This window comes from Nelusetta ayraudi, unplaced genomic scaffold, assembly GCF_046127955.1.
Source record: "Nelusetta ayraudi isolate G7.1 ecotype Tasmania unplaced genomic scaffold, CSIRO-AGI_Nayr_v1 ptg000042l, whole genome shotgun sequence".
Taxonomy (NCBI): Eukaryota; Metazoa; Chordata; class Actinopteri; order Tetraodontiformes; family Monacanthidae; genus Nelusetta; species Nelusetta ayraudi.
Genome location: NW_027466092.1, coordinates 8087814 through 8105000, shown reverse-complemented (window position 1 = coordinate 8105000; position 17187 = coordinate 8087814). Strand labels below are relative to the sequence as shown.

The 17187-nt window shown below is 49.0% G+C and overlaps 1 protein-coding gene across 1 annotated transcript in view; it reads right to left on the bottom strand.

The window, feature by feature from the left end:
* The window catches only part of efnb3b (ephrin-B3b), an 87589-nt gene that overhangs the window by 13067 nt on the left and 57335 nt on the right, over positions 1–17187 (bottom strand). The window contains exon 3 of the mRNA XM_076034056.1: positions 305–397. Coding sequence (XP_075890171.1) covers positions 305–397 — 93 coding nt within the window. The remainder of the gene's footprint in view (positions 1–304; positions 398–17187) is intronic.

The window sequence follows — 17187 nt, the reverse complement described above, 5'->3', positions numbered from 1 at the left end:
CGAGAGAGAGAGAGAGTGAGAGAGAGAGCGAGAGAGAGAGGGAGAGAGTGAGAGAGAGAGAGGGTGTGAACGTTGAAGGGGCCAACAGTGTCAGATGAGGTCCGGTAACGAATGCGGCGCCGTGCAGATGGGAGCCGATGCGAGATGTGCGCGGTGGACTCCGGCCAGCGCCCGTCGTGAGTCACACAGTGCATTAAGTGGGCGGCTGCGCGCCACGCATGAATAACAATGTGTGCAAAGCGGGGCGGCAGGGAGCAGCGAGACGTCGTGATGTTAAAACACGGAGAGGCGGTGAGAGACTTACTCTGGCCGACTTTCAGCACCACCTTCATGCCTTGCGTGGCGCACACTCCACCCCTCATGCTGTCCAGGCCTTGGCGCGTCCCGTCCGACGTAGCTGGAGGAGAACAAAGGAAGTTGCACGATTAGCCGAGACTTCAGGGTAGGGCTGGTTTACACAGGCGCGCGCGCTCACGCGGCGGCCACACAACTTGACTTTCAATCTATAGCTGACCCCGACAATGGCTTCTATTCATACGGCAGGGCCCCGTTGCAAAGAGTCAGCCAGTGACATTTGCAGAGGCAGCAATTTAAACCACCCCCCCCCCCACCGCACCCGCCTTTTCTTTTTCCGCCACCACCAGAAGCTCCGAAATGTCACACAACGAGGCTGCAGCACTTTAATCAGTCCTCATTTAGCAGTCTGCTGGAATTCATTAACACCCCCAGCTTCAACCGCTCCCTCACTCAACTGCGTTTGCCACCCAGGTTGGAAGAATTGCAGGAGAGGGGAGGCGGCGCCTGGGCAATGGGTGGATTTTTTTTTTATTTTTTTTATTTTAAAGGGATGGCGATCCAATTAAGGGTGCGTATGAAAGAAAAAAGGGTCGAAGACTAGAAAACATTGGGTGCAGAGTGAGGCTGGAGAGTAGAACAACTGTTTTGAGGGAGATAAAGCTCCTTTAATACTTCATTCTGACCCTACGCACTGCGTCTGACGAGAGAATATTAGATAGAAGATTTTTTTTTTTTTCCTTTGAAAAGACCCAGTGTGAAGCACAGTCGTAGGAAAGCATACTACATACGCAACTATGCTAATATTAATGCCCTGTGCTCTGGTGTCTCACCCTCTTTACTATTCCAGCTGTGGAGCGCAGGGGGGGATCATTAAACATGGAGTGGAAGCGTGTTCTGGCCACCTGCGGATCTGTGGTGGCGGAATGTGAGCAGACACACCCTTCAAGTGAATATAAATGTATGAACCCATTGCTTATTTATAGTGATGTTACGTAAAACCAAAAAACAACATATTTTATACAGAATATACTGCCAGGTCGTCTGATGAAGCACATTGAGCTTCCCTGATTAACCGATGAGCTAATGCGAAAATAATGGACTTAATACGAAGGAAGAAGCTGCAACAAGTCAATAAAAAAAAAAGAGTCAGGGATCCGGGGATCAGGGAACGTCCTGACCTGTTCTGGGATCGAACGGGTCTCTATTGAAGGCGGGAGGGAGGCCAAAGGAGGTCAAGCAGAGAGAGCAGGCGAGAGGCTGCGTGAGCAAGAATCCCCGTAACACTCCAGCACATCCCCTTACATAAAGCCTGTCAGCGGATACACTGAACATCAGTGGTCTGCAGGTCACAGAGGCCTGAGAGGGGGAGGAGGAAGAGCAGGAGAAGGAGGAAGAGGAGGAGAAGGAGGAAGAGGAGGAGGAGGAGGAGGAAGATGGAAGGCACGCCACGGAGCAGGATGAAACGATCAGACGGTGGGAGCGGAGGGATGAGGACACCGGCGCGGCAGGCGGACAAACGCAGGGGCCATCTATAAATTTGTCATGCTTTGTCTGTCTCCACCTCCCTCAGGTCTTCCTGAGCTTTCTTCCATTTCCTCCTTGTTGAAATCCTTTTTGGGAGGTGTGGGAGAGAAACTCTCCATCCCCACGATTGATCCTCTCTTACTGTACCGACCGCAGGGGCCGAGTGAGCAGCAAAATAAATAAAGAAATGTTTGACTTTACGAGGGGAGGAGGAGGAGAGGAGACCGTGAGCGTGTGAAGGGCGAGGTGCGAGGAAGACGACGCGATTCGGCTGCAGCCAGTATACGCAGGGCTGTGCCGGCTTATTACTCCCACTCACAGACTTTTGATCAGATTTCGCGAGACAGTTTTTCATTCCGACCTCTTCAAAAAAAAAGAAAAAAAAAGAAAAGAAACACTCGCCGGCTCAACTTGAAAGGAGGAGACACAACTTCTCTTCCTTTCACAATAAAACACACCTCTTGCCACATTTACCACACCGTACTCTCACCTCGTCTCCATTAAAAGAGACCTTAAAAAAAATCCACTTTCCCTCTTCTTCTTGGCTTCAGGCTGCATATTCGCCCGTCTGCAGCGAAGCAGAAAGGGACGGACGGCGGATGATGGCTGCGGCGAGAGAGGGAGGTGTGAAGAAGAGGCAGCTCCACTTCCAACACCCCCCCCCCCCCCAACACACTCACTACAGCGAGTGTGAAAGCAGAGGAGGAGGAGGAGGAGGAGGAGGAGGGACGCAGGCGGAGGTCACGGCGAGCGGCGGCGCAGCGGGGGAAGCAGCAGCAGACAGCGACACAGCGAGCAGGTCTGAATGAAGTGTGAAGGAGTCGCAGCCTTCTGCCGCTTCTCCTGCCACTTGCTGGGTTATGGAAGCATTTCTGAGGAGAATCATAGTATTTCTCTTTTTTTTTGCTTCCTGGGACTTACGTATTGTGGGAGAAAATATGAGGAAAATATCCTGATGTCATGATGAAGTGTAAGTTTTCAAGGTGGAATGAAAGAGTTTTAGTTTGAAGAGGAGGATTTGACCGATTTTTATGTGTGATCTGGCTGAGACAGGGCTTCTGACACACACTGTGTCCCTACACTGCCCACTAATCTAAAGTGTTGCCAGACTCACAAACGTATCAGTGAGTGAGATCAGGTGACGCTCGCGGAAGTCTGCAGATTTGATTCCGAGTGAAGACTCCCTTATAAAAAGGACCTCTCTTATAATGACAACAGCAGTCACACACGAAGGCTACACCAGTCACACTCACTGGGTCGCGGGAAAGTGAAGGCCAATAATTAGCTCCCCACACATGCAGTGCCTCCGTTTTCATTGGGAGAGATTTTCCTGCCTGATAATTTATTGCATCTGCGGACGTGATCACACATAACCATTAACAAGGAAATTAAACCTAAAAAAAAACAAAAAAAAAAAAACATCATCACTTAAGTGAACTTTCAAAAACGCTGCTACAACCAAAAAAAAAACATTTGTCTCTGATGATTTATTTATAATTTACTCGATTCATCACGAACGTCGCAAATTACATATTCTTGTCCAGAAGCGGCGGAAAACCAAACGATTTAACGATGAAACGCACACGCCGTTTATCGCTGTCGAGAGCTGGAAAAAGAAAAAAAGAGGGAAAAAAATTTGAGCTTTAAACCTCCTGCTAGTTGTGAGGGCACGGGATAAAGAGAGGGCCGCCGGCTACGGAGGAAAATGTATCGGCTCCGATTAAAAAAAAAACAGGGGATGGAGGACGGGGCTGGGGGGGTGGGGGTAAACGCCCTGGACTGGTCAGGGGGAGTGAGGGTAATGACTCCTGACATGCGAAGGAGGACGAGAAGGCGACAGGAGACGAGGGAGGCGGGGAAGGAGAGGAAGGAGAGGGTGAGGAAAGGAGGAGGAGGTGAGGGAGGCCATCCAGGGAGGCGCGACGGCCCAGACTGATTGCCTGTGACAAGCTGTTGGGTGATATGATGTGGACGGGGGCCTGAGTGAGATGATGGGAGGGGGAGGAGAGAGAGAGAGAGAGAGAGGGAGAGGGAGAGGGAGAGGGAGAGGGAGAGAGAGAGAGAGAGAGAGAGAGAGAGAGAGAGAGCGGCGGTGAAGGATGGAGGGCGAGATTTTAACCGAGGAGGCGCGGAGCGAGCTGGGGATGGGCGGGGGAAAAAAAGTGGAGAAGTTAAAAACAGAAAGTAAGGAAAGAGTTTCAATGACATGATAGATGGCAGAGAGGTAAAAGACTCTAATGTCTCCATTAGGCCAAAGTGGAGCCGTAATGGATACAAAGAAGAGGCGGACAGACGGACAGAGAGAGAGAGAGAGAGAGAGAGAGAGACGGACTCTGAGAGCAGAGGCGGCCAAATCGAACCCGGAGAGTCGCCGCCGCCTCCCCCTCCTCTCCTTGCAAATGGGACTTTGCAAATGCAAGTTATTTTTCAACATAATAATCAACAGGTCGCAAATATCAAAGAGGCCCTCTGGGGCGAAACAGCCCCCGGTGCCAGGACCAGGCCACTTCAAGATCGTATTTTCAACGACAGCCGCCGCTTTTTCCGACCACAGACCATTTCCAGTGACGCGGCCGCCGCCTCCGCCCCGGTGGTGAATATTCCCGTAGCCGATCTCGATTCACGCAAATCGCTCAGCGTTCGGGGAAGGAAGGGGAGGGGGAGGGAGGAGAATCTCAGGGTATGACAGGAACAAGGTAGGAATAATCAGAGAACATCTGTGAAATCCCGATGACAGGCCGGGACGAGGAGGAGACGAGGAGATGAGGGAGGAGACAAGCAGCCGATAGCCTCAAACACACACACACACACACACACACACACACACACACACACACACACACACGTACAAACACAACCTTGGAGAAGAGAAAAAAAGAAAATATAGAGAGTAAAGGAGTAGGAGCGCGCCGAGCAATTTGGGACGAGATAAGAAGAGAGAGGAGGACGAGCAGAGGAGGGAGGGAAGGAGGAAGGAGGGGAGGAGGGGAGGGAGGGAGGGATGAGTAATTGAGACAATGATCAGCAGTGATGGGGGGATTTGAAGCGCCGGAGGACAAGAGAGGAGAGGAAGGGCGTCGCTCCCGCACCCTCGCTGCGACAGGAAGGAGGGAAGAACGGGGGAGGGAGGGAGGGAGGCGGAGGAAGTGCAAGAACTTAATTCATGAAATAATACCGCAGTCAACCTTCATCAGGCTGCACAGCCGCACAGGGTGAGGAGGGGGGGTTACCTGGTCCAGGGGTGAGGATTCAGATTCAGATTCACTTCAGATTCACTTTTATTTGTCACTTAGATGCACTGTTTAAGAGCAGACATATGCAGGGGAGCTCCAATACAATAAAGAGAAAAACAATGATGGAAATGCAGGATAAAAACCATGAAATAAAGCAAAGTGCAAAGAGTAGTAATGTGCACATTGCATGATACTGTCGTTCCACAGTCTGATAGCTTGTGGAAAACCAGTGGGTGGGACTCTTCCCCCCCCCCCCCCCCCCATCGCTCTCTGACCACCTAGGAAGTGGAACCCCGAACACCGTCTCACCTCCGCACCTGCGGCCGAGCGACGCGCGGCCACCTTCATTTGCATGGCGGCGGCGGCGGCGCCGAGCGCCTCGCTTGTTTGCCTTCCAACTCAATTCCGCTCCCCCTCGCCGCCTCCTGGTTATATATTCCGCGCGTGCTGACTGACAGCCGGCCTCCCGCAGCAAAACACTCGGCTCCCTATGCGAGTGCGATGCCAATTTGTGTACATGCCGCTGTTGTTATTTCGATCACGTCCCCGCCGCCGCCGCCTTCTTTGGGACACCGCTCGAATCTGACTCAGAAAAAGTCACAAGAGGCGCTGCTGTGTGGCTCCATTCCACGAGTTTCTGGTTCCCAAGGTTTGAAAGTGTGACATTCTTGGGCAGGTTTTTCTTCCTTAGAATGCACTTCAGGAGACGCGAGTGCTGTCTTTGGGTGCTTTAACTGAAAATGAAGGCATTGGAAGGGAAGCTGCATCAACAACAAGGGACAGACGTTGAACAATACTGGAATCTCTGAAATTTAATCTTAGAAATTTTGATTTACATTTTTCCAAGTCATAATAAATATAATAGGAATAGAAAACAGATTGTTCCATTGGACGAACGCGTGGGTCTTTGTCCCATGTCTCTACGACCTTCCCAGAGGGCACTATGATGATTTTAGTGGTTTTTATTATCTATGCAGGGCTCTAGAACCGATATGTACAGTTTCTTAACAAAGTAAATTTTTCGCCAGTTCTGACCTGCGTGCAAAATTTGGTGCAACTCGAAGCATGTTCACGGTGTCAAAGTTGGGTTGAAAGTTGCAGAGAATAAACATTACAAAAACAATAATATTATAATAACAATAATCATAATAATAATAATAATAATAATAATGAATAAATAAAGGTCGGGATTAAAATGTGACACTTCCTTGTTTGCAAAGCATTGCGTTGTCCGCACCGCACCCCATAAATGAGTGATATTAGCCAAATGTGTGCTGCCGTTTCCGCATAAACACTCTTTGTGTGGCCGAGGGTCCAATCCAGATACTGAACCGCACACAATCAAATTAGACACACACACACACACACACACGGTTGAGGTAGGAATGTGTTTTCATGGCGACAATGAGATTAAAGTGGGAACTGAAAGATACTGGGACCCGTCGTGAGACTTGAGATTAGATTAAACAACAAGCAAAGCGAGGTTCCGAGGAAGATCGACGCTCGTTATCGAGGCGTCCCGCTCCGCACGCTCAGCGTCGCCCTCTGTCGGGCCTCTTGTGCGGTGTGATGCCGGCGTGTCGGCGGCGTCGCCGGTGTGTCAGGTTGAAGACGATCAGCAGTCGCGGATGCAAATGCGACGTGAAAGACACACGAGCCCGAGTGGGTGTTCAGCATGGCTGGGGGGCGCCGTGCCGCGTGCCAAGGCTAGAAATGGTTCATTTGCATGGGTGGTTCCGTTGTGTGTGTGTGTGTGTGTGTGTGTGTGTGCGCGCGCTTGCTTAGCGTTTCCATGTGGGCAAATCAAGCTGAAACCATTGTGTTGCTTCACGGCCGGTTCTGCCTTCAAAATCTGCTGTTTAGTTCCACTTGTTTGGTTCCGGGAACAAACAGTCTCACTCTCCCCCCCCCCCTCCCGCCACACACACACCCCCATTCCCACCCTCGCCCCCCCCACCCCCCTCCCCACCCCCACCGAAACAACCACAAAACTGAGTTTGTCACTGAAATGGACCTTGCGTGGGTTGGAGGGGGGGGACTATCGGGGATGGTGTTGGGGGGAATTACAGTTGACTTCCTGTTTAAATTTGCCGGCCTTGCTCTCTAGAGGCTCTGTGAACCCGTGTGTGTGTGTGTGTGTGTGTGTGTGTGTGTGTGTGTGTGTCACCTCGATGATGATGAGGCGCATATAACCTGATCCGCTTTCCCTCGAGGCCACGCCGAAGGATTCATTCCCTGTCTTTTCTTTTCGTCTCACTCGCTCACTCACATTTTTTACCTCCCTGCGCTCCTGCCTCCCTCCTCCAGGAGAGAGAGGGAAAAAAAAAAAAAAAGCCTTTGGATCTCGCCAAAGAAATTTCCTGTAACTAAAAACGTCTCCATAAATCTCGCACGGCGCTTTTATAACCTGGCTATGACACATTAACGGAGCCATCGCGAGCCATTAGCTCGCCGCGGCGGCGGCGAGGAGGGTGGAAAGGCATTAAGTTGTGTACCCAAACAGAACAGGCTTTATTTTAGGTCCCCCCCACCCCCACCCCCATCTCAAATCCCCCCCCCCAAAAAACACACAAGCCTGGCATTATTTTCAAATTCCACCTCAAAGTACACAACACACCATTAACTTCCAACATAGCTCGAGGTTTGCTAAAGTTCATTTTTTTCTCTCCCTCCAGAGAGCTGAAGCCCTTTTGTTCCAAAGTCGCAGACAAAGGAGAGACTGTCAACTGCGCTGCGGTAACGCTTGATCCACAAAAGATGTTCTGGCATCCGCACTGCCGATGACATGATGGGAAAGTATGCGGTAGGCAGACAAAACCTGACATGTGCGCGTCACGTGAGGCGGCAGCGGATGAGCCTGGTTTTTGTGGAGGTGCTGTCGTGTTGAACGTGGAAGCGTGATAGATGCCTGGGGTGCAAGGAGAACAGGGTCCTTAAAGGTTTTTACATGAAGATGTCATGACCCAGTGGAGCAACATTCATTCACAGAGAGACTCTCCTGAACTCCAGCAAACAGCACATTCATCTATCCTGCAGGTTCAGCATCCAGTGGCTGGAGATGATTTGTTGGACCTTCTGCACATTTGGTGGCCTGGACACACAGTTTGAGAGAGTGGGACCCACACTTGGCTGGGCATGGTCGAGGGTTAGCCCAGGAGGTGAGGGAGTTCTGCATTCCAGAGTGTCTCAACACTCACTTTTAAAAACGGTGGAGCAAGCAAAAAGGGAGAAAAGAAGTGAAGATTCTCATTTGTGGGGTAGTTCAGTGACAGGCCAGAGACATATTATGTTATTGTTGTTGTTTGGAAAACACTGGGGGTGTATTTACCATAGCATAGGACCTTCAGGGACGCTTTCACAGTGGCTAATTACTGCGGAAAATAAGCTTTATTTCGCGTTTCTCACAGTCGAGAGCTTTTCATCTGACCCGTGCAATAAAAAAAAAAAAGTGCAAGATAAGGCAAATTAGTTCAGTACCTGAAGTGCATGAACAAATTAGAGATGTATTGCCATTGCAAGAAAGCCCAAATTGCCTGATTTCTGAAGGGAGCTCATGCATAATTTGCTTTCCCTAATAATGTAATTTATGTCATTTCATTAACCCTCCTCCTCCTCCTTGCAAGCTTTTAGCATATAGCATGAGCGCGTGAGAGGACAGGCGGCGGCGGGGGAACATTGGCAGCTGAGTCACAGTCACAGGTTAAATTCACATGGTGGGTCACATGGAAGAAGACGGGCATTAAGTCACACAGAAAATTTGCTTTAATGTCTCCCTCCGGATTTCACACGCATACCTCCGACTTCTGAGAGCCCTCATGAGGCGGCGGCTCGGACGACACGCAGGAACGACCGAGCCCAGGCCGAGCATCTCGGCGTCGTCGCTTGCGCGCAGTTGATCTTTCATCTGCGCTCCGTGACATCTTAATTCTCAGCAGTTATTCGCTTTCCATCCATCCTGCGCCATTACAATCATCCCGCTCTACACACACGCAGACACATCTCTCCCTCTCTCCCTCCCTCCCTCTGTCTCTCAGTCTCTCGATGTCCCGTGCTCTTACAGGGTGGGCGACTCCAAATCACATCGCATTAACCTCCAGCGGCAGAACACACACGACAAACTGGGCCACGCCACAGCGGCAGCTTCAGCCGCTCCTCTTCCTCGCTCTTCCTCCCAGGGTTTCCGGGCAGGAGGACGCGGCCACCTGATGTCGGCATCTGACAAACAAACGCGTGGACCGTGTGATCGCTTGTGACAATTCCGCTGCCGTTTCCCTGCCGCTGCTTTTGAGGCAACAAGCGTCGGTGGGCGACGGCGACCGCGGGGGCTGCTAAGCCTTCATCGTTTTCAAAACACTCTCCTTTATTAGGCGGCGCCTCCAGAGCCGCTGTGATAATCCAGCTGGGTATTGTCGCGTTGCGTGCTTGCGATGGCCTTGCATGTTTTTTTTTCTCCCTGCAGCCAGATAAGTGCAAAGGTCATGGATGTTTACCCACGTCATTGCGTGCATGTGTGTAGCAGGAGGGAGGGGCTGGTGTAGAATAAGGCTTCAGTCACAGCCAGAGGCGGTCGGCGTCTCCTATGCAGAATACTTTGCAGTTGAAGCACTAGCATGCACAAAGAGTCCAAAAATTGAGTGTGCAATGATAAATCCGTCACCCTCTCAAATGCTATGCAGTGGTTGCGGGGTAATACATTATTATTTGTATCTATTGGAAGCTGGGTGATGTACTTTTTACTGCTGCTACGGCACATTTAAGTTTGGCATCAATGTTTGGTTTATGAGCGTCAAAATGTGATCTGTTCTGTTCTGAGCATCTTTTTCCAGTTTGCTGTTGAAAAATAATGGTAGTGTGGGAGGGGAAAAAAAATCTGTATTTTCGCTAAATGCAGCTGTGTGCAATAGGGAACAACTCTGCCCATTTTGGAATTAATGCATCACACAAGTTGTACCATATGGGAGTGTTGGGACTTGAAGGTATACTAACGGCAAACTGTGATTTAGGACACAGTCAGCATGGCCACTGTGTGTGTCAACGCATCAATAAACAGGCTGCACAACATCCAAAAGCTGCTTATGGCTCTATATATATATATATACGCTGGAAAAAGAGGGAGGGAGAGGGGGAGGGACTTTATCACTGTCAAGAGTGCAAGGGAGGGAAAAAACGCGAGGGGTGGCCACAAATAAGGTCATCAGTAGGCATAAATAGAGAGGCAGCCCCCCCGATTCATTCTCATTAATTAAATGACGGGAAACAAATCGTGGGCGAGCGCTTGTAATGAGTGCCACTGCCCAATGAGGAAAATAATCCAGCGCCAAATAAATGTGACCGCCGGAGCATAGACATGCATAATGGACCAAAAGAAAGACAGGCAGGCACAAAGAGCGGCATAAAAAAAAAAAAGGGGGCAGGAGAAAAGAGGCAGCGAGGCCATTAAGAGAAGGCCTGGTGACTGGGGTGGATGAGCCTTGTGTAACGCAGATATAAAGTGCTAGTCATGTAGGACAGTCACGACCAATGTTCCTAACAACTGGGTCAGTGTTCCCATCCCAGGGCAACGAGGGCATCCTCTGTGGCGCCGCGCGCTAGCCGACCAGCTACCTTCCCCAAAACCTGCTCCAGCCTTGCAATCCCGCCAGCGCTTGTCAAGCGCACCTCCGAGTGGACCCCCATGCATATTGGATGAAGACTTTAATGACTGCTCATCAATACTTAATGGATGCTTATCACAGAATCCAAGAGTGGCTTCAACAGCACTGATTTTATATAAATAGATGTACACACACACCCACATGTATATATATATATATATATATATATATATATATATATATATATATATATATATATATATATATATATATATATATATATATATATATATATATATATATATATATATGTATGCATATATATATATATTTTTTTGTTTGTAAACATACATATATATATGTATGTATATATATACTGTATATATATATATATATATATATATATATATATATATATATATATATATATATATATATATGTATACATATATACAGATACATACATATACATACATACATACATACATATATACACATATACATATATATATATATATATACATATATACACATACGTGTGTATGTATGAATATATACATACATACATACACACACATATGTATATATACACACACACCACACATATGCTTTTCCGAGGCAATTCAGAGTTTCTTCAGACGTGAATCGGCACCATGCATTGCCGGCTGAGGGTGCGGTGGGGTCGGGGATGAGTTCATGGTCAAGGCAGAATGTGAGATTTTCCAGTGCAGGGCCCGGGATTTAGCCGAAGTGACTGCAGAGGAGGCAGCCGCGACAAACTCGTCTCCACGCACGTCTCCGCCTGTCTTCATCTGCTGCCGTCTGGCGGCGTGTCTGTCTCAGGGTTTCGCATGTGGGTAGCCGCTCTGCGTTACATCAGCCGCTACATTGGAGGCCTGGAGAAATGGGTCAGCGCCAGCCTCCCCTGCTCCTTCCCAGTGTCTCCTCTGCACCGCGCTCCTGTATTTTTTTTTTCCCTTAATATTTCTCCCAGCCTTTTTTTATTCCCAAGTCGCGCCCAGAATAAAAACGAAACACCTCCGGTTGTCCACTCCTCTCCCGGCTGCCTGGATCTGGGTTAAAGCAGCCAGGCCCATCATCAGCGCCCTCTTTCCCCTCCTTTCTAAATCTTTTCTTTTAGTCCGATGAAGAAACTCCAGGAACTCTCGGTTCGAGTAATCCTGGCCCGGGGAGGAGACCGAGTGGCGGTGTTTGTCGGAGGAAATGAGACGTCGGCTTTGTTTGGGCGGACGCAGCGTGCCTCTGCGCGGCGCTGCGTCAGCGCTCGCCGTCTCCCGACGTTTAAATTGACAATTTGATCGGCTCCTCATCAGCAATCCTCACTTTGATAAAACCTCATTTCATTTTTCACGCGGCTTGAGACGTGTCACACCAAATTTCATTTTGGTTTGAGTTCAAGACCCGGCGCATGCTGTCAAATGAGTGAGAGGGGAACACGCACACGCACACCAACACTTGTTGCAAAACTGAGGGGGAAAACTCCAAGCAGTCAAGGGGAAAATGGGCAGACAACGACACCCAACTCGCAATTCCACATCAACCGTCACCTTGTCATACTTTCAACACGAGGAGCTTGGTGTGTGTGTGTGTGTGTGTGTGTGTGTGTGTGTGTGTGTGTGGTCGGGGGGGGGGCCGAAGAAGCCGCCTGTTGCATCAATCTCTCGCTCCTCCAGCAGCTTTTCCTTCCTGGCCAACCGCTTCAAACTCGCTTCACTGGTCGCCTTAATGTTTCCCGCCGTCCCGTCGCCCCCGTTCTCTTTGTCGGGGCTTCCGCGAGAAGCCAAGCCCGCTTGTGACATTGTCTGTCATTGGAGGATTACAGCGTTGGCACGTTGCCACGAACATGCCGAAGACACGGAGGAGGTGACCTCGTCCGCACGCGCTACGTTCTGCCACGGGCTGCGGAGCCGTCGACGAGCAAAGCAACTGAACGCGGGGGAAAAACAAACAAACAACAACAAAAAAAAAAAAACGGAGAAACTGGAGCCGACACTTTTTTTTTTTTCTTCCCAAAAAGTGAGCTGTCAGACTTGCTTAATGTAAGTGACAGTCAGTCTGCTTTGTTGCTGATGGTGACTGAGATAATAGAGATGTTGCCAAGAAGACAGCGTCATATTGTCTAGGGAGTCTACTGCACCTAAGGCGTGAACCCAAGTCTAATCCAACTATTTTAGGATTTTTTTTTTTTTTTCAGTTAACTTCAGGATTCAGTCAGCGAGGACAAACAGGAATAAAACATTGGAAATAACTTTTAAGGCCAAAAGAGCTCTGTGTAACATCCACTTTTATAAACATCAAACTCATAAAAACACAAAGAAACCTCAAAAAGCCCCCTCACGTTGAAACATCACAGGCCAAATAATTATATAAAACCTCCACTGAAGGACACGCAGTGAAACAACACGAGGCCCAGTTTTGGCTATGGGGTCTGATATGTAGGTTACACTTCTTTTGGTAAAACAGGGACCAGGGAAAGGCAGAAGTCGCCCGACTGAAGGACAAACGTCTGGTAAAACAGGAAGCGAGGAACAACGCAACCAAAAAAAAAAAAAAGAGGGAAGTGGGTCAATGGTCTGAAGGGAGGAACATGACAGGGATCTGTGACATGTAGCAGGAGAGAAAGAAAACCGAACGGGAAGATGGCGACCGGGGGGGGGGGGGTTTCTAAATTAAGACGAAGGGAAGCAGAAGGGTGCGAAGGAGGGGGATGAGAGAGGGTGAAAATGTGAGAAAAAGATGAGAGAAGACAGAAGCCATGGGAGGCAGGAGCTGTTAGCAGGGAAAAAAGGGACCTCATAAATGTCACTCCTTTCTGGGTGATATTAATGGCAAATGTCAGACACCCAGAACCTACAGGAGGTTGGGTCTCCTAAAAGCACGCAAACACATGCAAGAGCGTCTCTGCCCGTGCACAGTTGCTCCCTTTGGACCTTCCAGAGGAGGCAGTGAAGGAGCGGGCCTGCAGAGGAGCTGTACATCTTAAAGACTGTAATTACACATAACTGTCCGCCTAATTAAGGCTTTTAATGAACCCGATGTGAGCCCGGAAAAAAAAAAGAAAAATCAACAGGCACTTGTTTGCGTACATGCGTGCGTGATAAATAAAGTACGTGCACATTAACGGCAACACAATCAAGCATTATAATTAGCCCTGAGTGCAGCTTTGAGGTTTGCCGTCTAATACATACCTGTAATGGCCTCCTATCTTGTACGTGCACAACTGCACGTGACAAAGTGGAGCTGTCGTCAGCGCTCTATGGTGATAAAGTGCCAGGCCTCGGCCCGCTGTGGAAACAGCGGAACCTATAGGAAAGACCTTTAGGAGCAATTGGATTTGCCATTAAGGGAAACTTTGTTTAAGACCCAGCTCCACAACAGCGGGCTAATCTGCATTACACATCATTAAGAGCGGCTGCCAGAACTTTTGGCTGGGCGGCGCTTGCTGGCTGCCGAGGTATTGGAAAATAGACTGGACAAGTAATGGCTGGGTAGGTGAGGGGGGTGAACAAAAAAAACAACGTTAGGTCTCGATCTGGCGGCTGATACCCAGCAAAGCCGAGGCACATTTTGGGTGGGCCATTTTCTCAATCTAAAAGGTCTGAAATTAAACCTATTTCTAGATCTTTGTTTTTATGCCGAGACGCCAGTGGAGCAGCATGGCGTGATTAATTATCCAGCAAGCTTCAGAAAACATCGCATTTAGCCCACTTTTCGTCCCCTCCAGCAAAACGCTCGGCTTTGTCTTCCGGCCAAAACTGCTTCTTTGTTGTACCTTCCACATGTTTGGAAGGGGAGGAAAAACACGGCGGCAGCGAGGGCGTCTGAGAGGGCAACGGCAACATCTGGCAGGGGGCGACGTTGTCACTGACTGGGGAGAGGGTTTCAGTGGGGCATCGCTGTCTTTTGTGATCTCACACAGGAAAGATTTAATGAGGTCTTCGGCGAGGGAGACAGTAGCTTTTTCATTCCTCTTGACAAACAGGTTGGAGAATGCCAAAGGTTGATCTGGACATACGTATTGTACATTTATTAGATCCCCACAGTAGAGTTTCATGCGCGGGCCATGTGTCAAAACAGACATCTTGCCTAATTCAAACCAAAAATCTGCCGGCGGGCACAAATGAAGTAACATGAACCTTGAAGGGGATGACAGGAACTGTCTGGAGACAAAGAGGGATATGGGGGGGGGTTGTTGGAATACTTTCAGGATGCGGTCATGTTCGGACTGTCTGTGGTCTAGGTAGACAAAGCCAAGGCCGCAGCATTGGAAATGTGGGAAGGGAGGTGGAGGGGCGGGTTTCCTCTGGAATAACAGAGCCGCTGTGAATGCAGGGCATACATTAGTGCTGCTAACGTAAGTGTACACCGCAGTGTGGGGAGCGGGTGGGAGGTTTGCGGAGCGGACAGAGGAGTGATGTTGGACGTGTTCCATTCATTCGAAACGCCAACTCTCCTCTCCTTACGCAAAGAGGCCCTGTGATCGGTAACGACACATTCAGACTGCAGCCACTGTTATTATTCTATTACTCTTAATCTCGCTGTTGCTGTTATTATTTCTTTCCATGTCCACCGCCACCATCCATTACAGCCCGGCCCATGGATCATGAAGCAGTGGAGGCCTGGAAAACAGGCCCCCTATTCTTGGTCCATTCTCGCTCATTACATATCCCAATTTATTAGATGCTACGCTGAAGACAGTGTGCAATCCATACATCAATAATACTGATATCAACGTTGGACTGATACAAGCATGGTGGAATCAGTGTTGTTCTTGATCAACTCACACTCTGTTCCTCATCATTCTCAAGTTACTTGACAAATGGGTTTCCATCTCCCAATCTGTGTACTCATTCTGTCTTGCTTAGGCCAAAGCCACTTCAAGCGAGCTCTGTTTTTTCCCTGATTATTGGAATTTCCATCACTCCTTTGTGAATGCAGTGCTTCAAAATGTGGGGGAAAAAAGGATGATGAGAAGTAAACTTATGAGACGATTGCTGCATTTATGAGTACTCTAGACAATCAGAGTATCGCCGCGATCCAATGATGATCCGAGATTAAAAAAGCATGTGAGCACCTTAACCTGTTTGGATTGGATCGGCCCCTCAACTTTGACATTTCATGGGCGGTTTAAGGACAAGAAATGGCGATTTATCCACAAACTGAAAGGAGAGTACAGCGCCACCTGACTTTGAGTGAGCAGACTTGCTTTACCTAATTCTCTGATTATCTCCTCAGCATGTAAAGTCAGTGAGGACAGTTCTCGAATCGATCTTTAACCTGAAATTGGATAAAGCTGTTCATGTAAACGCAGTGACTGCTCGAGGCGGACAGGATGTCTGGAGTCATTCTGGGCTTTAAGGGTGTTTTATAAACATGTTTTTTCTCTCTTACTTGAGCGAACATAAAGTGCTCTGATAAGTAAAACAGTATTGGCGATACCCTGCATTTGCTTGCTATTGGATCAATACCAAAATCTGTAGCGTTGCACGCCGCTAATGCATGTATACATGCACGCCCGCGCGCACACACACACACACACACACACACACACACACAGGAGCACTTTAAACCTGGCGCAGTTTTAGTGTTTGAATGCACCAGCCAAGACTGGGCTATTACACAATCCTGACGAGCACGGAGGTCCCTAATGGATCAACGCGAGTGGCACACTGTATGCCTTAAATGTCCTTGAAGCGCGACTGTTTTACTTGTGCGCCGTGCCTTTGCGTGTTCGTACGTGCCTCGACATGGTGGATCAGTACCTCCGAATTGTGAGAGCAGTGCCTTCACTAATTTCTGCCCTTTTTCCAGAAAAAAAAAAAAAAAAAAACACACGACGGCCCTGTTTCCAAGAGAGGAAGGCAGCAGAAACACACACACACACACACAAACGCACATACTCGCACACATGCACGGCGCGCACATGCACACAGAACATGGGAGTCAGCCAGCCGAAATAATACATCTTGACATCTGTGCCTGCGTACTGCTTAAGGGAGAGATTGCAGAGAGGGAGAGAGAAAGTGGATGGAAGAAGGGTGAGCTATGAAGGGGAAGATGATGGACAGCAGAAAGCATAGGGCAATTATATACTCCCTGTGTGTGTGTGTGTGTGTGTGTGTGTGTGTGTGTGCGCGCGCGCGTCTTCCTATATGTGTATGAGTGTGTGAGAGGGAGAGGGATGACAGTTTTGTTTGTTTAGCTCTTTGTGATTAAAGCGGCCTGCTAGTGTGGCAGTCTGTCTGTCTTTTTACTGGCTTGTGTGTATGTGTGTGTGTGCACATCTGTGCCTGTGCTTGTCTGTTTTTTTAGCCGTGTGGGTGTGTTTGTGCGTGCACTCCCTCAGTGTCAGTCTGTCTCGGGTTTACAGGCTCGTTTATGCGCCCATCATAAATCCCTCTGGCGCATCATGGCTGCGTCTTGGGTGCCAACGTGTGACTATTCTGCCGTCTGCGTCTACCTGGCCGATTGTGTTCTTCAGTGACTAATCTCCCGACCTTGTGCGTCTTCGGCGAAGT